Source organism: Thunnus maccoyii, chromosome 5, assembly GCF_910596095.1.
Source record: "Thunnus maccoyii chromosome 5, fThuMac1.1, whole genome shotgun sequence".
Classification (NCBI taxonomy): Eukaryota; Metazoa; Chordata; class Actinopteri; order Scombriformes; family Scombridae; genus Thunnus; species Thunnus maccoyii.
In genome coordinates, this window is record NC_056537.1 from 22,918,351 (window position 1) to 22,940,114 (window position 21,764).

General features: G+C 42.3%; 1 protein-coding gene across 1 annotated transcript; it reads right to left on the minus strand.

Moving 5' to 3' along the window:
• Positions 1–16,341: 16,341 nt before the first annotated feature.
• ascl1b (achaete-scute family bHLH transcription factor 1b) lies at positions 16,342–17,955 on the minus strand. Its single transcript, XM_042412383.1, has one exon. The coding sequence runs from the start codon at positions 17,763–17,765 to the stop codon at positions 17,154–17,156; it is 612 nt and encodes a 203-aa protein (XP_042268317.1). The 5' UTR covers positions 17,766–17,955; the 3' UTR covers positions 16,342–17,153.
• Positions 17,956–21,764: the final 3,809 nt, after the last annotated feature.

The window sequence follows — 21,764 nt, forward strand, 5'->3', positions numbered from 1 at the left end:
AACGGTGTTTGAGTTGATCCAGTCATTTTACTGGCCTGATTGGTGATGCAGGAGAGTTTGATTTTGTGTTTAGCGGTAAGGTTATTGTACTAAGATGAGTATTGATGTTGATTCAATGAGTGACTTTTAAACCATTGTTAGAATGACTTTGTTAACATTAAAGTTTCCAGGTGGAAACTTTTGGAGGTGCTGTTGGGCTCTTTTGTACACTGAGTCAGCATGAGAGAAGGAGAGGAAGGTGTCCAGTTCCATCCCAAGGTATTTGAAAGTGTCCACCTGCTCCACCAACTGATCGTCCGCCCTGATGGGTTCAAAGAGTGATTGCAGTGTGCCCACTTTCACCCTGGTCCTACAACACAGCTCTTGTGTCTTACTGAGGTTCTTCCTTCTAAACCCTGGACCAGGTTGTTCACCGACTGATGGTATTCTGACAGCAAGTTAGTGTCAGTCAGGTGTGCAACCAGAGCCATGTCGTCTGTAAAAAGAGTCATTCCCTCACTGCTGCATGAGATGCAGTTCGTGTGGATGGAAAAGAGAATCAGAGATAACACAAAGCCTTAGGGAAGTCCTGTATTTAAAAACATTAAATATTGATGTAAAATCAGATTCACACACATCGGCTGAGAATGAAAATGTCACCTAATTTTTGCCCACAAGTCTTCTTATCCTTCCTCTTCGTTCGGCCCCCAAAGTCCTGAGCCTGTGGGTGTGTGTCACATTTGTGAAGGCCCACTGCTCGAACAATTCTTCACTCCCTCCAGCCTTGAACCAAATTTCCCCTCCAAACCCCGACAGTTATCCCTTCCCTTCCACACAGGTCACAAATTGACAAGTCCCCGCTCGCTCAGCCGCACAGGAGCATCCCTCTAGCACACAAATGTGGAGGGGAAATGGAGCATGAGCCGGGGGGGGCTGAGCTGCAGGGTGGGTGGTGGGTGGCGAGGTCACCTCTAGAGAGATGGTTGGCACTGTAATGATGGATGTACAGTAGGTCTAAATTCTTCAATGTGGATTTCTCTTCTTCTCTTACCTCTTTGGACTAGTCTCTTTGTTTCTTGGTGCCAAACCTGTCTCAAGAAGGGGGGGGGGGGGGGGGGGGAGTGTGTTGAGCAAAGTTCAGAGAACGGCACACTCTGCTTTAAAGTTACACCTGCCAATGAGTGGGTGCAGTAAACACTTTCTTTAACTTAGCACACACACACACACACACACACACACACGTCTTGGCCCCGCTATCTAACTGAAAATCAGAGCCACTGATACAGCAACTGAGACCACACGCCACACAAAGCCCAAACCAAACTCTATCTGTGGATGGAGTGAGTCTGAACTGCATAGTCCCTGCATTATCTTATTGGTTTAACATTGAGCAAACTGTGGCAGCACACCAGAGCACCAGTCTTTGGTTCCTCTTTGCTCTTTCATATTTCTATTTACTCTCCTTTACTTCTGCTATCTTGAAGCGAGCTATTAAAGGTGCATCTCTCTTATTTACAAAGGAACCAAGACAGAGTGTGTGTGTGTGTGTGTGTGTGTGTGTGTGTGTCCATGACTGTTAAGGTACTTTTACTTAAATGAGGTCAGGGGGAATGGAAGCAAAAGAGAAAATCAGGGCTAATTATAAGGAGAATTGTCTTTTATCGGTGACAATTACTCCATATAAATAAAGTGATGAAAAGGAAGGAATGACACTGATGACATTTTAATTTTAAAAAAAAACAACATATCAATGTTGTATTCAAATAGCTTAATAAGTTAAAATATGAAAAATGTAATGAATTGAAATAGATCTTATTTGGAGGGCAGAAATCTCACCCATGATGATAAACTGCCTCTTTATTTCAAACGGGAAACACGTACCCACATCAACCCTGTACCACAATATAATTTTTTTTTTTTTTACTATTAGTGGAGTAACTGGTCCCAGTGGGCAGCAGATGCAGGACAAACACCCCACCGTGTAACAATAGCTCCCAGTCCATGCTGTCCATCCATCTGTATTTGTCCAACACAGTAAAGAATCCCTGCAGGAAAACCAACTGGCATTCTTCTGTTGTCTATTGTGATGAATCTATCACAGGAATGGATCACTGGGAAGACAATCCAACCTAATTCTCTGATCCCAAACCAAAAAGGCGGCCAGGAATGGAGTTTGATTGATCAGGGAACAAATGGAACAGATTCTCTCTGCCTGCCTTTCTTTGCAAAGGCTAGCATCTGAATGGCTAACTCAGTTAATTTCTGTGGCCTGTGGCTTCATCCCTGTCAAAGCCTGACGGAGTGACTAGTTTCAGTTGGTGGCTCTCATAATGACCGGGGGGGGTTCATACATGCTACTGTTGCTGCTGTAGGTCTCCGCTGCTGTCTCCGAGATGAGTGAATGTAGACCCCCCAGTAGAGGTGAAAGCACGTCACACATTCCTGCGTCTACAAGGAGATTACTTATCACTGCAGTGACACTGGACGCCTCTGGGTCAAACACACAGTGACACAGACACACGTTTGCATCATCTCCTGGTACACATCTTGCATCAGCTGACATGATCCATTGATTTCCATACATTGGTCCAAAAAGGTTCGGACAGAACAAAACCTGTCATGCTGTGTTTACTCGTAACTTAAAATGAAAGGCAATTCGCTATCTCACCATTTAGTAGTTTAAATCATTGTACTGTATATGTCATGTGACTGAGTGATCTATAGTGTGCTGGAGTGATATCTGAGTTGGAACCTGTTACAGCAAGAAAAACAGTATATGCTTCTGGGCTACCCTGAGTCATAAAACTCTCTACACTCAATGCCTCCACAAGTTTTATGAGCTAACCAGCCTGAAAACTGACTGGAGGTACACTGACTAAAAATATTTGAATATTGAATCAAACAGTTATATGATATTTTACAGGCATGCAAAGGCAGCTTCAAATTCGTTCATTCATTCATTCATTCATTCATTCAAGTGAACAAATGGTTTACACTTTGAAATCTGACCTTTTGTTTTTGCTTTATTTGTAGTATTTATTGTAGTAACTATACAGTAATAGGTAATGTATACAATACAGTCTGCATACCCAATATTTACTTTGAAAATGTCTTTAAAAAAGGGTTACCTTAATGGGTACGAGCAAGCCTCTTATAGGCATCTGTAGACAGACTTGAACATAAAATATAATAAATACATAACATATATGCTAAAGATATATGCTAAAACACCCAATGAGCTCTCATGAAACAATGTACGTTAGTAACAGCATAACATAAAACCTGGAGTACATCCAGCCTATTACACCTGGCTTTTATACCCTGAATCTCCACCCAGAGGGGAGAAGCTCTCTCCATGCAGAGGATGAAGAGGACACTCCAAAATGCCTTTGAAATAGCTCTTTTTTAGAAGATGTTCGACATCACACAGAATCCAGGACAGTTATAATTTGAACAGGTCATTTAGTGTAATGATCAGAGGGTGACTTACTCCCTGTCTATCTGCAGCCTGGTAAAACTCCTGCCTGGACTCTGCCCAGAAAAGAGTAACTGAGGGGGTGGATGGCGCAAAGAAGCAAAGAAGGGTGTCATCCTTTATTGCCCATAAAGACCCGGGAGTGGAGTCACTCGTGTGCAGTAAAAAGCGCTTGACACCTGCTGGGATGTTGACTTAAAATCTTTATCACCAATATCTAATCGCTCGCCTTCTCCCCCCTGATAAATGGGCTCATGTCGGAATTTTCCCCCTCTAACTAAAAGACGTGCTAAACACAGGTGTGAGTGAGTGTGTGTTTGTTTGACAGATAGAGAGGATATGTGAGAACCTGTGCATTTATTCACTTATGGCAAACTAATGCTAAATGGTTAATGCTTAAGCAGGTTTAGGTGTGTGTGTGTTGATGCCTGTGTGTTGATCCTCTATACCTGCGGAGGCCATGAACCTGGACAGGACATAAAAAAAGAGGAAAGAGAGAGAAAAGGATTGTTATCTAACGAACTGTGATTAATGATGAACAGAGCAGACCTGCTGCCACACGCCATTGAAATTACCTGAAAACCTAACACACATGCACAAAAATTCAAAGAGAGATATGTTATGTGTATGCTTATTATGAGGTGGATAATGAAACTGAATGAATATGGTGAGTCACTTCTTTGTTTTTCTGTCTGTCTTTCATTCTTTGTAACTCTCCATGAAATGCTTCTGACATTCCTTTCAATGGCTAAAAAAGCAGAAAAGAAAATCAAGTGATATTAAAGCTGAAAGCAGGCTGACGGTTTCTTTAGATCTGTAACAATGACAGGTCTTTTTGGTGCTCTTGTCTGATGTGAGATACTGAGACCTTATACACTTCAAAGTGTTAGGATTACACTCTTTGCTTCTGTTAATCCCGGGAGTCAAATGACAAGAGCTACCTGTCCTGTTCGCTCACAGTGACGGCATGGGCCAAAACTGTTACCGCCGGCAACAAAAACACAGAGGGGAGAAAGCTCTCTCTCTCTCTACCTGAGTCTAAATATTGACTCTGAGGTTTGTCACTGCATCCACTTTTGCTTGACTGCTATTCACACAAGAACAAGGTGATTCAATATGAAAGTGCTGCACTTCAGGGAAGCCATTACAAAAGCACAGATCTGTTGAATCAGTGCAGGCTGTTAAAACTGAACCTCATTTTTCACTCGCTCATGAATACTGTGTCATAAAACCAAACATCAGGCAGAAAAACCTCATAAAGGTACTCCTCTATGTGCAAGTACAGACAATAAATTGGTCAGTTTTGAGGAGTGACAGTAATTGTGATGTTGTGTCAGTGCCAGAGGAACACAATGTGGTTCAAGGACTCCAGAATAACCTGGAGGTCTAGTGTGTGTGTGTGTGTGTGTGTGTGTGTGTGTGTGTGTGTGTGTGTGTGTGTGTGTGTGTGTGTGTGTGTGTGTGTGTGTGTGATTTGTCTGTGTCATAGGTGTGCGTGTGTAAACAGCGACACTGTCAGTACAACTAAAGTCTCGCCACACCCAGAGGTGCATGTTATAATGGTCCAAATACAATGTGAACAGACTTAACACACACAATAAAACACAAAAAACATACGTAGTGACCTACGCTGTCTGAGAAGGTAAACTGCAAAGTCCTAGTCCATCGCTGGAATGTAACAAAGTACATTTACTCAAATACTGTGCAATTTAAGGTACTTTACTTTAGTGTTTTACTCAATTTATTCCATTTTAAAATACTTTATACTTAATCTTACTACATTTCAGAGGCAAATATTGTATGTTTTACTCCACTACATTTATTTGACATCTGTGGTTATTAGTTACTATTAATAAGTAATAATAATTCAATAATATAATACATAATGAAATAACATTGGGTCAATCTTTCTGCAAAAGTTCTACTTAAAGTGCTGCTAAAAAAAATATACTATCTTTTTGCTTGAGTAAGATTCTAAATGCAGGACTTTCACACTTATAATGGAGTAACTTGATGTTGTGGTTATTGTTACTTTTAGTATGTGTCTGTAGTAGTCAGGTACTGCATATGACTCTGCTTGCTGTTCCTTATCTGTACTTGCTGATGATGAGAATTAACCCCCTCAATCATTAATTTTATTATGGTCCTGCCTAAAATAAATCCCTTTCTTTAGTCTGGCACAAATTACAGTTTTACAATGTTTGAATGAAATGTCTCTTCAGTGGCGTTACAGCATTATTTAATTGAGGTAATTATTCTCATTACCCACATGTGACCCCTGTGCCTTATTGACTGTACCAGAATATGTTTGCTTGCTTATCTGCAAGCAATGTAATAAACAGGAATCCACAAAGGAAAGTGAAGGAAAATGTACAAATTATGAGGCAGCCCACCTACAGAGCAGGTGAGCACACACACACATCACATTTCAAAGCGGTCAGATAGGAGCTGTCACTGAACAATAGAAGCAGGTCTGAGTCTCAGCCACCACAGCAGCAACTGCAAGGTTTCACAGAGGGGACGCAGACACATACTGATAGTGGCTGACTTGATAAAAAAAAAAAAAAAAAGAACAGCAGAGAGAGATAGAGAGAGAGAAAGAAGACCTCCTACTGACAAGGCCACACAGGATCAGCCACAATTTACTAATTTATCTGACCCCCAGTCGGCTCAAGCTTCTGAGTTTGTGTGTTTGTTGGCGTGGTGGGAGTGGAGGGGGAACACATCAACAATGCCAGTGATAGTGAACAGGCGCTCTGCACTCTGTCAGAACTTTGTCTAGTTTAATTTATTTGAAACACCGGGCACACAAATTGCTCAGTCCCCTGGCATCTGTGAATAAGGCTAAAATGGGATTACACAGTGACTTGTCTTCATCTCAGTCCTCCACCCTTTTTTTTTTTTCTTTTTTGAGTCCTGCTCTGGACCCAGCCCGTCTCTCAGGTCTATAAAGCCCCACTGATGAGCCTGACTGGCCTGGGCTCTTAGGGCCAGTAATAATCTCTCTTTAGGAGGCTGAGAGGGTGAAGTGAGCCATAAGAACCCTCTCTGTCAGCTTTAACCGGCCAGCAGAAAGAAAAAGTCATAATTATAGTACTCTCTCTGGCTGGATTTAAATAAAGCTTCCTGGCTGGGCCCCTATAGACACACACACACACACACACGCTCACACATACACACACATGCACTTCAATAAAGAGGCACTAATCAATCAGGGGTTCCCCTGCCACGGCTTCATTGAAGCCCCTGTCTGAAAGAGGGACTGACAGCCCTCAACCTCCCAGTATTGTCAGACGAGACTGATTAGGCTTCTGACTGGCTACCTCAGCCACCAGCTAGAAAAGCACAGAGGTTAAAGGGTCTCCATTTGAAATCGACGAGCGCTGAAAAGTTCTGGACACCTGCTTTTTAAAGTGATGCTTGTCTCTGCAGTTCTATCCTCCTTTTTTGTTATTTGCAATTTGAGGGCAGCACAGGGGAGAGGGAGAGAGTTGTTTGAGAGAGGACAGAGTAGAAAGGGGTGAGTGGGGTACTGTGTGCATGTGTGTGTGTGTTTGTGTGTGTGTGTTTGTGTGGCTTAAGTTTTGAAGGGGGAGCTTGGCTGTGGGCCCAAGTCTGGAACAAAGAGGGGACACTCTTTACATGCATAGCCAGACAGAGTAAACTGGCCAGCAGCACTGCCAGCAAATACGAGGCACAAAAACAGACTTAGAGAGAACGGAAAAGAAGGAAAAACAGGAATATCAGACTAACCCGACCATCAGCTAGCGCCACCTCTTAACACTTTTCAGCCATGTGTGTGGCTAAAACAAGAAATGTATTGCGTGGCATGCTTATAAGGCGTTAAATCGCACAAGCTGCTTAGATTTTATTGTGTTTGTGTTCAATATGGAGCTGTGTGGCCACGGGTAAACGGAAGCTATCCCTTCGCAAACAGCCGCAGGATGAACAAATACAGGCAATTAGTGCAGCACAGCAACAGAGAGAGACAGGTGGACAGAAAGGAGAGGAGAGGAGAGGAGAGGAGAGGAGAGGAGAGGAGACAATATCATAAAACTTTACCATCTGAAAAGATGTGAAATTAGTTATAAAGATTCACCTCATACATCAGATAGATGCATTTATCAGTGTATGTTTCCTCTGTTATCTATGTGTGTATGCTGTCTCTGTTACATGAAACACTTGGATGTAACTGTTATCACAAAACTGTCTCTCTAACCTCTGAATTGCCCTGTAGCAACTGAACAATCCCTCAGTTCGGACACTTTAGATGAATTGATTTTTCTCTTAGAAGGCCGACTTTTTTTTCCCATCACTGTTATTTTTAAGGAGGTGCGATGGATTCTCTCTCTTTTATGCTCTCTTTTTTTTTCCTCCACTGAAATCAGCTTAAAGCTCTGCAACGATTTCGCCCTTTTAAAAGGAGAGCCACTCCATCAATGAGGGACAATAGTATATTCTGACAAAAAAAAAGTCTGAGGGCGTTACACCACCCTGCCATCACCGGGTTCCCTTCCATACAACCTCTACCGGTGACTGGTAAATGCCACTTTCAATCTTTCTCTTTTCTCTCCTCTTTCCTTTTCACTCCTCCTATTCCTTGCCCTCAATGGGTGTGTTAAGCATTGTGCGTTCTGATGGGGGCGGTGAGTCAGTCAGGATCATTAAAAGCAGGCCGAGCCTTTGGCCAGATCAAAATAATTAACTGGAGAGGTCACAAGCTAATGAAATGAAATGGGGGGCTGAAAGGAGCCCCTAAATGGTGCTCACTAATCCGTCCTTTACCTTGTTTTAGGGAGGGGGCAGAACTCTATAAGCCAGGGCATCTCTGCTGATAATAGGTTGTGGGGTGCAGGGGGACCTGGGACTATGGATTGTGTGTGTGTGTGTGTGTGTGTGTGTGTGTGTGTGTGTGTGTGTGTGTGTGTGTGTGTGTGTACGTATGTGTGTGTGTGAGAGAGAGAGAGAGTACTGCAAATAACATCCATCTTAACATTCCTAACAGTCCTAAAAAATGTTTTCTAAAGCAATCATCAGGAAGGTGGGATGTTTTCAGTTGCTCTAATGCAAATTAGCTTTGCGTAATCATGTTTTATTTAAGAGTGGAGTGCAGTGGAGTGATCTCCTTGTTTCAAGATATTGACATCTGTCTCTTTAAAATCACTAAAAGAGAATAAGTTCAATAAGAAATGAAGATCAAGTTGTGATAATACTCAATTAGAAGGAAAAATCCTGCTTTTAAAAATTTACTAAAGCAAAAGTTTTTAAGTACTATCAGAATATAAACATGCAGGCAGAATGGCCCTTATCATTGTTATATTATATTGTATATTATGCTGTTGGATTGTTATTTCTGATGCATTAAGCAGCTTACTGGACTACAGAAGACTAAAGTCTAAAGTCTAAAGTGCATGTAAGGGATAATGTACAAAAAGAGATCAAAGAGGGTGAGAGAAATATTATGTGGATAGATATTATCTACACATGGGTGTAGGCGTAAAATGAGCCAAACATTAAGGATATGAAACAGGACAAATCCGACCAAACTTCTCTGTGGTTTACTGAACCACCTTCACTTGATTCCTTAATCCTGCATGTGCTTTCATGTTTCCATTCAGAGTCCTTACACACAAACCTTTTATGACCAGGAGCAAGTGTACACTAAGCTTTGATACTATAAAGAAGGCACTTCTATTGTGTCATGCAGAGATATTCACAAGACATATAAAAGAAAATATCTAAGTGTCCTACTGTCTGTCTCAATCGAACAATAGAGGAACGAAGCATGTGATCCGAAGCTGAAGGCAATGCGTGTCAGAGGCTGATGAAGCCATGGTGTGTCACTGTGAACAGGTTCTCCAGGGGCAGGCTCCAACCTGCTGAGGACCCCAGGACATAACTCCATGTGTGTGTGTGTGTGTGTGTGTGTGTGTGTGTGTGTGTGTGTATGGGTAATGACTAAGTTTGTTTGAGTAAAAAAGAGAGTAGAGAAGAGGTTTTCAGGGTTAGAGGTATGACCTCTGACATTTAGACAGTCATAAAATTTGCACACCAAAACACACAAACTTTAAGACGTTACAACGTATTGTTGAGTGAAGGAATGCACCTGATCTCAGCAGGAGAATAGGAGAAAGCTATTTAAACACATGAAGAAAAACAGACACACACACACACACACACACACACACACACAAAGCAAGCCCACACATAGTATGTTTTTGGAAAGTTTTGGGAGTTACCGTTTTTCCTTTGATGACTTAACATCTCATGTCATTACACACACACACACACACACACACACACACACACAGTGAGGGCAGACTAGATCGTAATGATGGTGATACTGAAAGAAGAGCACAAAGTGCTTACTTGACAGTATGAAGGAATACATTTAAACAAATAGTTAATACTGTCTTATATAATAGAGGCAGTTCAGTTTTGGTCAAGATGAAATTAGTTTTGGCTGAGTTTGAATCAGGCAGTAATAATCACATCTGAGGGCTGAATCCAATGCCTAAGTGTCTGAAGATGAAGCTCCTCTAATGACTACCAGATGCTGGCTCAAAGAAAACTTGAACTATATCAAGGTGATTGAACAAAACTCCAACTTCTCTCTTCTCTTTTTTTAACCCAACAAGGTTTGGTGTCAATATCTAATGTCTTCTAATGTGTGTCCTGGTGCTGTTTTTGACTATTATTGTTCCATTAAAGGGCCATCAAGCCTTAAAGATGCATGTTTTGAGGGTGTGAGACAGGTGACGTGACAGGTGTTGCAGCCTATCACATATCAACGTTGACTGCTGCTTTTTGCTTATTCCACCACATTGTCCAAATTTGGATTTCATAACTGAATAACTTCCCATAACTGAAAATGAACCTCTGGCTTGAAAATGTCCCCTGAGAATCCTATAAGGGACATCATTGAGGTTACTTTTATTGGTTGTTTTTTGTTTGTTGTCAGGGTTTTTATGATTTGGATTCCTGTATCAAACTTGATCATAGTGGAGAAAACTCAAATAATCTGCCGTATTAAAGACATCAGTACAATCTAGAAGATTGATACATTTGGAGAAAGATGTCATTGACATTGCACGTCCGTGCACCAGGCCCAGTTCTCATTGGAAGCCCTGGTCTTCTATATCATCGCAGGTGAACTTTCTATTCTTCCAGCTGATACCTATCTCTACCTGTTATCTCCATCACCAACTTTGGTCTCAGCCCATGACTCCAGTCCGCATCTTCCCCATCTGCCTGTATAAGTTTATCCCGCACTTTAAAGCATCATTCTATGCCAGAGCTTCACCAGCAGCTCCACGTTTACAGCCTCATCATTTCATCCATCACACTCCTTCCCTCAGTTAACCTTAGACGCCAGCTCCAGCTCTGCCCTTCCTTCTCAATCAACCCAAACAAACCAAAAAAAAAGAAAAATACATCTCCCTCTCCGGCTCTGTACAAACGGTCCACTCCAGGCTGCTGGCTGCAGTCTCTCTGAACCATCATTACAGTCATTAGGCAAGAATAAGCTCTGTATCACAGGAGTCCACCCGCATCCAGTTTAACCCAGCACAATTAGCACATCCGTTGGAGTAGAATTACCCTGTAAAATGAGAATGCTCTGGACAAAAGAGGCAGGAGAGTTGGAGTTGAAAAAAAGAGGGTAAGTGTGAGGGAAAGGGGGAGAGAGGAGGAGAGGAGAAAGAAGGGAGGACAGGGAGAGATTAAAATTGTTTGAATTGAGTCCACGCTCGCCCCATTCATTTGGTATTCTGCTCAAATCAGGGCTTTTGTTCAGCCTGGCGTAAAGTAGTGTCAATCATCTCGACCCGGTTTTGTAGAATGGGGAAATTTATTATGAATTTGCTCCTGCAAATAATGAGGACTACCCCCTGCCTGCTCTCCCTTTTCCCTACTCTTTCTCCCCCCAAGCCACCTCTCCTCACTCCCCCTCACCTCCACCCCCATATCAATGCTGCAGAATAGGCAATACAGAGTGAAGTTAGCAATCTCAGGGCCACTCGCACTCTGGACCCACATCAAAGTGACAGAGACGTCCAATCAGATTTGTCTTACAGGCATTACATGATGAATATGGTGCGGCCGCAGCACAAAAGCGCCTTTGTGTCTCCTCCGAGCAGAGACTATTCACAGCCCGCCACAGCCAGCCAGAGTGGAAGTAAATGGCCAAAAGGGCCCAGGCCAAAAAAAAAGCACCCAAACTTGTGCAGCACAATGGCCCATGCAAATCACAGCCCCCGCCACCTCCACCCTACCACACATCCCCACCTCTTCCATCCCTCCACCCTTCAGGCCTGAGCTTGGTTCCTCCTCTGCTGGGTCGTCTGAAGTTTAGGGCCTATTCACACACATACAGAGGTGTCAGTTAAAAGTGCTGAGCTGCACGCATTCAAACTCCTTTTTTTTCCTGTTCTACTCATTTGAAAAGAGAAAGATTTTTTTTCCAGAAAGATAGAAGAAAAACATGAGTCGAATGAGTGACTTTTTTGTCAGAAAGTAGGGGTGACTTGGCGGCTGTGAGCAGAAGACGTCTATTTAAGACTTCTGGTGTGAGGAGGAGGATTTCCAGCATACTGGAGTGGCTAAATATGAGATTTGCTTGCACTGAGGGAAAAAAATTACATGAAATGAGTTGCACCCACTTTAGCACAGACTAAGGTCTTATATTGATCCACAGATCCACTCATTCAACAAAATCATGAATAACACAATACAACTTTGAAACCATTTGATTTAAATTGTTTTCATTTGTGTTTTTTTTTCTTTTGTATTTATTTGATGTTTTTAATTTATATGTTGTGTTCATGTGCTATTTGTGTTTTTATCCTGTGTTACACTGCCACACAACCAATTGCCCCTTGGGGACAAATAAAGTAATTGGTTGAACTCAGTGGATTAAGTACTGTAGTATGCTGACTCCAGATGCAGAAAAGCTTAAGCAGAAAGTCAATGCAATGGATTACTCTCCACAGTATGTCTTCCACTCCAGGAATTGAAAAGCTTGATAATGATGTCTGAGTTTGAATCCCAGAAGCTAAACTATCAAGAATGTTCAGATTAAGGAACAGTGCCTACTTCATCACAGAAAATATTAACAAGAATGTGCATCTGTACTGGTTCAAATTACAGTTCCTGCTATCCTCTAAGCATATAAGAAATAATAGATAATAATTTCAGAAGACAAAACAGAGAAAATTAACAAGTAAAACTACTTGTACTGTGAAGAAGACAGTCAAGTGAGAAAAAACTCTATGGTAGCATCAACAGCACAAAAGACTCTAAATTTAGTAAGGAGGGAAAGGACAAGAAGCTTTTAATCTATGAGTCCTTTAGATTTGGAGATTGTGGAGGTCACTGTGACCTGCAGTGATTGACCGTAAGTTTTTTCAAAGCAATAGTAGCAGCAGTGATTGGTACGAATACTGGTGCTTCCATATAGAAGCACTTATACTACCCAGAACCTTACTCAATAAATAGCCAAGGGGTCAACAAATTTGTCTCTGAACCAGCTGCACAGCTGTGTGTGTGTGTGTGTGTGTGTGTGTGTGTGTGTGTGTGTGTGTGTGTGTGTGTGTGTGTGTGTGTGTGAGTGTGTGAGTATACTGCAGATCAGTTCAGCATGTCTTCTGTCTATGTTAAATATAAACGGGTCTGCGCCTCTGCTTAAACATTAACACCTCTGTAAGCATTGCTCAAGGTTGTGCACCATCTCTTCAATCATCTAAATCTCAGCTCTATCTGATCTGTGCTCATGTCTGCTTTGTCTGGTGCCATAACTGTCATTTATCATTTCTGCATCTTTACAGTCGTGACTCTGACTGGTGTGTCACAGAGGTTTGTGTGTGTTGTTTGTTGCATTTGTATCCAGTTGTTTTAAACTGTTTTATTTTGACCCTGTTAATCTAACTAAGACAAAATATTCTAGTCATTATGAAAGAGAAATAGACAGGTGTTGCACTTGCAGTCTGAAGAAATGCATGCTAAGACAAAGTCTCATTTCCCCATGTTATAAGCTCAGTAGCTGACTCATTACTTGCCAATTTCTTGCCTGCAGTCCCTGACGCACTTGTTGCTCTGCAGGTAGATGTGGTACAGCTGCACCTCATCCTTCCTGGAGACAATTTGATCAAATATTTTCATTTCAACACTGTAAAATAATCATTCTCAGCTGAATTATCTTTGTAAATCATGAGCACTGCTGGACGGTGATGTGTACTTTTTACTAAGGATGTATGCCATATGTGGACTATGTCTTAGATTGCTACTGATTGTATTTATTTCTTAGTGTGTATGTTTTTTTACTGTTTCAGGTCAAGTCAACTTAAAATTTATAGTTATCACAATCAGAATCAAGAGTTCAGGTCTTGTGACTTGAAATGAGTTGAACGAATTTCCTGAGCATTTATTAAACTCATCAAAGTTTATAAAGAAACATTGTTCAGCTCAGAAATCCCCGATGATGGACCTCTGCTGTGTGTCTTGAAAGTATGTCAGATAAGTCAATTTTCTTGGACAAAAATGAGTATCCTCTAGTATCCACTTCCTTACCCTCACAGTTATTGGTGCAAGTCATCACAGTTGCCAAGTTGATGTATTGGGACATGTGGAGCAAGATAAACTACACCTGAAACTCCTTCTCTTGAGTTAATGTAATTGAAGGGAAATTTATAATGAATTTCCCAAGTTCAAATCAGTTAACTCAGCTGCTCCAACATCACACTGAAATGCTCATAACTCCAGTTAGGTCAAAGGTGTTGAGTAATAAAACAGTTTTGTAAATAGTGACAGTGTTATCATGTAAATATTTTCTACCTCCAAAATGATTCATGTTGTGGGAGATACAGTGATCAACGTATTTTGCCGAGGGGGTCAAAACATAAACACAACTAAGGTTGGAAACCAAAACTAGTTCAGCAATGCGTAATTTACGCACACACACTGGGACTGGGACACTGAGATGTGTGCGTTCAGGGCAGCGGATGACCCCTCACCACCCCACCCTTCGCCTAATTTAGCTTTATATTATAGTCACTGCCCATTTTAGCGTTTCCATGGTTTACGCATATATCATGTCTTTCGCAAGAAATCACATGCATAAATGAGCTGCGTGTGATTGATTATTCAGCAACGGATTACGCCAAAATTAACATCGCCCTTATATTGTCAACATGAAAATGACCCACCGACAAAATGACATGAATAAATCTATTTTCGCCGCTGCTCCTCCTTATATGGCTCAGGAGAAAATTGCATATCCATCTTAAGAAGACAAGAGACAAGCGCTTATTTTCACTTTGTGCCCTGGCCTCTGCCTGACACTGAAGGACATCAGAAACTCCATTTGGACCGTATAATAATGGACCAGCGGGGTATTTTGCGCCCAACATTGATTTGTCTATTTGAGTCCCGGTGACGTAGGAGGTTATACAGCAGAGCGTAATTAATGTCATTTATCACTTGTTTGATTTTGTCACTGCCTTTACCGACAGGGCTCACATACGCGAGCCATTAACCAATGGGAGCGGAGCGTCTGAGCCTTTGTCACCAAGTACAGGCACGTGGCTTACACCTGCAGGCTGCACTTGTGCACTGTGTGTGTGTGTGTGTGTGTGTGTGTGTGTGTGTGTGTGTGTGTGTGTGTGTGTGTGTGTGTGTGTGTGTGTGTGTGTGTGTGTGTGTGTGTGTTGGTGTGTATGTGTGTGTAAGACAGAGAGAGGGAGCACATGCATGCATACGCGCGTGGCACACTTTCAGGTGCAAGAAAAAGAATATCCCACACAACTTTCTCTCTGTTACTTTTTTAGAAAGATTCCCAAAGTCCAGAAGTGAAACCTGTATTGTTTTGACCTACAACTATCGCTAATATTCTCTGCTTTATTTTTGGCTCAGTGCTGGCTGTCTCTAGTTTATTTGAATTTATTAGAAAATACACGGACTATAAAACCAGCTTCAATCAGCTTCTCTTGTTGCTGATTTTCCACTCCCACAGAGAGCACCAGGTGAAATTAAACTCGTTATTTCTCGTTCTGCCTCGCTGAATTTGGCATCAGTGTTTATTTACAATAGAAAATCTTCCATAATTCGCATAATGAGGCGCAAAGGCGCACACAATAGTCTTCACAATGGGGCGTTGTGCTCCCCATTTCGCCGGAGATGGGCTTTTTGATTGGGCTGTGTGCGCCATGAAAAACACAGTTGGGGATACAACTAGTCTACAACCCCAGGTTTTATTTAGATTGATCTCAATCGGGCAATAAGAATTTTGACCCTCTCATTGTCTTGCTGACTTTCCCCAGGCCGTATTTCAAAGTGTCTATACCCTTTGAGAGGAGTGAATTGCACCCCTCCTCCCCCCTCCCTCTGCTCCAGGCCCTCTGGGCTATTGGGTAAAGGCAGAGTATGCAAAAGAAACAATGCAATGCATGAAACGTAATATTAATCTCCCCGTCCTGAATGCAGACAAAGCGCTGTAGAAGGTGCACGTCTATAATGGTTATTGAGTGCTCACCCAGCTGCGCAATTTTCCCCCGTGTGCCCAACCAACTCGGGAAAAGGTCATGGAGGGGCTTTGAATAGAAGAGAAGCTCCCTAGTTTGCTCAATTACCGCCACCGACACACACCCCTCTCTCTCCCCTCTCTCTCTCTCTCTCTCTCTCTCTCACAAACACGCACACACAAACACACACACACACACACACACACACACACACACACACACACACACAAACACAAACACACACATGAGTATAAACGTATGCAATATCAGCAGAAGAACCAAACCACTGCAAGAGCATATAATATAAATAGATTCATCTTTATTTATAAAACTTGTTTTACACAAAATATATCTGTTAAAATCAAATATTTACATTTTAGGCTACTGGAAATGGAGAACAAGTGCATACATTAATAAAGGTCTCCTTACCACCTATTTTAGAAAAACAAAACAACTACAATCTGTCACAGGTAGTAGCCTTGATATTGCTGTCCAGTCACACAACTCATACATGCCAACTCATTTCCTCAATGACAGCACAGTTCTCTAAACGCTGTCAGGAAAAGTGGCAGTGACTGTTGTTCAAGAACATTGTTTGCTTGACTCAGTGTACAAAAATATGTCTTCATGTTAAACAACTCGTTGTATAGGCTAATACAATTTCGTTAGGAAAGGGAAGAAATGTACATCACGGAGAAAAAAAAAAAGTCTGTAGACGCATCATCTTTGTTTTGTCTTCCAACAGACGTGGCAGCTGAGGAAGGCAGTCCTGCTCTGATGAAACACTCATCAAACAAGTCCTCTTGATCTACAGCACTGTCTCTGCAGAGCCTGCTGTGTCACGTATTAATTGCACTTATTCAAACATAACATCAACAGTTCTTTACTTCCACGCGTCAACGTTACACTGTCCAACTCCCTCCTTCTTGTAGGGACATCAGGGCGACTATTTATGCAACAAGAGGCTCCCCCTCCCTCCCTCTCGCTCTCTCTCTCCCTCTCTTTCTCACTATTGCTTTACTCCTGCAGAAGCTGCCCGGGTGAGGGAGGGAGGCAACAGATCACTTCCAAGCACGGAGGGCAAGACTGATCTGATGCCTTTATCAAGTCTTTGTCAGCATTTCTGAAAGAAGACAGCCGCTTTTACGCACAGACGCTGCTGTGTTGTTCTGATGCTGTCAGCCTCAGTACCTGTCGAACCAGGTTGTAAAGTCCAACAGCTCCTGTTCCTCTGAGCTCAGAGGCTCGTAGCCACCTTCATCCGATGAGTAGGTGGAGTGAGGCGACTCCGGGTCGGCGGAGTAGCTGTTGGAGAGCGTCGGGGATGGCAGCCCGCACTGGAAAGCAGCGGACACAGCGTCGTGTTCGTCCAGAAGTTGCTGTAAAGCCCTGATGTACTCCACCGCAGACCTCAGGGTCTCCACTTTGCTCATCTTCTTGTTGGCTGCGCCGTTAGGCACATGTTGACGCAGCGTCTGGAAACCCATGTTGACTTGTTTGACCCGGTTCCTCTCTCTTTCGTTCCGCCGGGCAACGGCCACAGGCTGCTGCTGAGGGATGGAGTAGCCGAGGCCGTTGAAGCTCAGGCGCCGCTTGCAGCGGAGGAGTTCCGGCGAGCTGGAGCGCTGTCTCTTCAGCACCTTGGTTTTGCTTTGGTAGCCAGCAGCGCTGCTGTTGGGGTGCACGGCGGGGACTGCGCAGTCCTGCGCCGGGGCGTGCAGACTGATGCTGGCGCGTCTTTCAGTAAGTCCAAAGGTGAATGCAGTCTGCGTGGTAGTGATGGTCGTAGTTTCCATCTCGCTGACAGTTCTTCTGAAGTGACAGATGCGGAGTGCGAGTGCAGCCTCAAACAGTGGGACAAGGAGAGGAGGAAGAGCGGAAAGGGGTGGCAGTGTACAGCTCTCGTGTCCTTCGCGTGGGGACCGTGTGGCTAACTCTAGTCCAAGTCTCTCTTGACTGCTTACTCCACGAGCCGATCTGACCCAAACTTTGGCAGCACTCCTCTTTTTCAACACGCGCCCCAACACACACCCCACCCACCCCTTTTTGGAGACGCACGCTTCGTCGCGAGGCCCCGCCCCCGCTGTGTGATTCTTCTGCTCGCCGGCTCCCCCCGGGCCAGGCGCGTGGCTCCGGGAGCTCAGTAAACAATCCCGAGCTTTCACTGCGCCGGGAGCACGCGCTGGGCTCATTTACATTCCAATGTCTCTAACTTGAAGGCCCATTGGTCGATTCAAACGGCCTGCAACCGTGCGAAAAGAAAGAAAGGAGAAAAAAGACAGAGAGAGAAGAAAAAAAAGAAGAGAGAATGAAAAAGTGAATGGTTTGGTTCTTTGAAATGCCTTTTGAATTTGACAATGTACCCCTGGCAAGTCTTCAAATTATCAGTCTTCCCCCCTCGGCCATCTTTCTCCTCTAGCTCTTTACAATCACAAATACCAAGGACGCTCTCTCCTGTATCCAGGCTACAGCTTTACAGAGCAAAATAAATTGCAAGCGTGTCTCTCAGCGCAATAATTGGCAATTACAAAGCTAGCGTAGGGACGCGATTCATTTAGAAGTAAACATCATGTTTATGACATGTAGGCTTCTGAAAGAGCGCATCACTTCTCAACTTCTCAGCTCTGCAGCTCCAGTTTGTTGGCAGGTTATCGCTGGAAATCCAAGCTCGCCAAATTCTCAACAACTCTTTCGCTTCCATCTGAATGCAAAATCATTTCTTCAGTGTTATATATTGATTTACAGGCGACTCTTATAAGAAGACCACACAGAGCACTCTCACCCTAACTTTAACTGCGGATGCACGGATGCAGTATTTCAGCACCACATCTGACTGGATAGTTGAACACAGCAGCAGTCAACCTCTAGTTTCACTGTTTGACATAAGTCGTTTTACTTAGCATTAGTTTTTATTCAGTATTGTCAGAAAAAATTTTGAAATACGATTCAGCTCGTGGAAAAAAAAAGTCTCGTTGCCAGCAAACTCTGACACTGAGACAGTCTATATGGAAATGTGAAGACCGTCATGTAATAAAAATGGGACACGTGCGGCCTCTGGTGGGATAAATTAGTAATTACCTCTTGTAACTCGACTTGACACTGAGTCCAGTCACTGTCAGTGTGAGGGGAATTTCCCTGACAGCCAGTGGTTAGACATCTCTTCCTCTGGCCTGAGACTGCCCTTAATATTAACATCCACTATTTATATATAACGTTTTTATTATTGCGTCATTTAAAAAAAAAAAAGATACAAAACAGTCAAAATAAAGGAAATAAAAGAAAACCAACAACTTTCACAGTTAGATCTCCTTCATTGTCTAACAAAATTCATAAATCACAGAAGGAATCATTTACTGTATATACTGGAGAAATCAGAGTAAATACCAATCAAATAATCTATTTTGTTTTCTCTTCCAATCTGCACACCAGCATATTTCTGGGTTTTTATCAAGCCATTTTATGGAAAATTAATTCTTAAATCATCATCATATGTACAGCACAAAAGAAAAATAGGACTTCTCCAAAATCACACAGCTCACACAATCTGCTTTCCTTTATATTGTTTATCTGTCTACCAAGCTAGCTCTCAACTGTGCAACTTTGGCCTCTAAATAAGCGACATGTAACACATGATTCAAGGTTAAACTTTTGTTTGATGGTGCATTTGTTTAAGCTTAATATGTTGGTGTTTTCAGACAATTTGCTTACTTTTAATAGAGTTAACATTTCAACACAAGTCATGCCTGTAGATACACAGCATACCAGCCTCCTCAAACACTTAGTAGAGCCACGGTGCAATTACAGTGTCACCATGTCATATTTGGTCAATTTATGTCCAAGAAAAATCACTCTCCTCTTAGAAAATGTCTACATTCATTATCATCGTCTTTTTCTTTCTTGAAGGCCGAGGTGAGATGCTTGCATATTTTGATACTGCCTGCTGTAACAGTTTTGTTTTTTTCCTGTGTGTGTTCTCTTGGTAATATAAGTATAATAATATAATATAAATACTAAGCAGTAATATAGAATTGTATTGGCCTGTGTGCTTCAGCATGCCTCTCAGATTGACAGTGCTTTATGTAGCAATCCCCATTTAAAATCTCAGATTTCCCCTTTCTCTTCTTCCTCTGCCTGGCCTTCCACTGTCAACACCAGAGGGCGCCGAGTAACATTAGACATGAAAGCCCTCTGTTACAAACCTGTTCAGTTATCACAGGTCTTATTATAGTGTATCTGAAATGGCATGTGCCCTGATGCTACAGCACAACATCTGATAAGACTGTTATAAATGTACTATGATAACTTGCGCTGACGAGGAAGTCTTACAACACACACCATGTGTTGCATAGTTGTGCTTTTGTGTAATAATTTTCTTGAAAAATGCTGAACCACATGACTGATGGTGAAATGATTTATCTTGGCCACTTTGGAATGTTCTTGACAGTATCAACAATAATGTTGTCATTTTTATTACAGGAGGCTATTTATCAAAGCCTGCTGTACACTGTCTCTTTGACAAATAGAAAGATTAACTTCCTCACTTCCTTTAGGGCTATCTGGTATATTGAAATCCCCCGCAGATGACCAAAGCATTTTGTCGTCAAACTCGAGTCAGAAAAATGTATCAGTTAAAGGTCATGGAACCTTAAGCAAGACAAGAACCCAAAACACGCATAACCAGAAGCATTCAGCATTTACAGGAAACTCTTGAAGCTCTTCATTTGCCAAAAATGAGTCATGGACAGTCTTGAAAATACATGCTGAGATGTGCAGAATAAGATGAGCCAATGTATGTGCATGTGTGTCCAATAATAGTGGAAAATCAAACGACAGTCTCAACTATCTCAAAAAAGGTGATCAAAATTTTTATCAAACATCTCTGATTAACCAAATATTGCTGGTTTCAGTCTCGTCTCCACACACAAACACACACACACACACACACACACACACACACACACACACACACACACACACACACACACACACACACACACACACACACATTTTGAGTGGAAGCCTGCCAAAGTCTTATTCACAGGTAAGGGTGTGGCTGTTTATGAGAATCATAGTAGGTTCACTAAACATATTGAAACTCCTGGGCCAATGCCTCAAGTCAACAATGTTTATATGTGTCATATGTGGGTGAGATGATGATGATTAAGAGAGAGAGAGAGAGATAACAAGGAAATCATAAATGAGGAAGGAAAGTTTAGGATTTAGCTAGAATAACTGATAAAAATCCCCTTTAAAGATTATTGTTTACTTTAAGTGCACCTGCTACATACAAGTGTGTCTTCTCAAGGCCCAATTTTTATATGAGTCTGCGCAGGCAAGATAAAGGTGGCCCTGGCCTGCTATCTCACCCTCACGTTCTTGCATCTTTTGCAATACACAGTGGCACACTACAGGATCAGAGCCTGTGCTCAAGTGCTTAAAGTTGGAAAGTAATGAACAGTCAAACCAAAAATAGAATTTACAATGCCACAAAATATTCCACATTGCTAGTTGGCTTCACATACAAGCTGACGCTGCCGATATTGCCTTTGCGTTGTGAATAAAAATGTAAAACAGGATATAAACCCTCTCCATATTCTCTCAATGATCAGGCGAAGGGCCAGAGGGCCATCTACGACAACTGAGCTGTGCTTCCGATGCTCAGGAAAAGAGAAGTGCTTCATTAGTGCATGTATCGCTTCTCTATTCCTGACACATATGCTGCGCTCTATGTTTGTGTGTGAGCTGTATTTACTGAGCTGTTCAGTGGTCTGACAATAGAAAGCATTTCTGTCTTA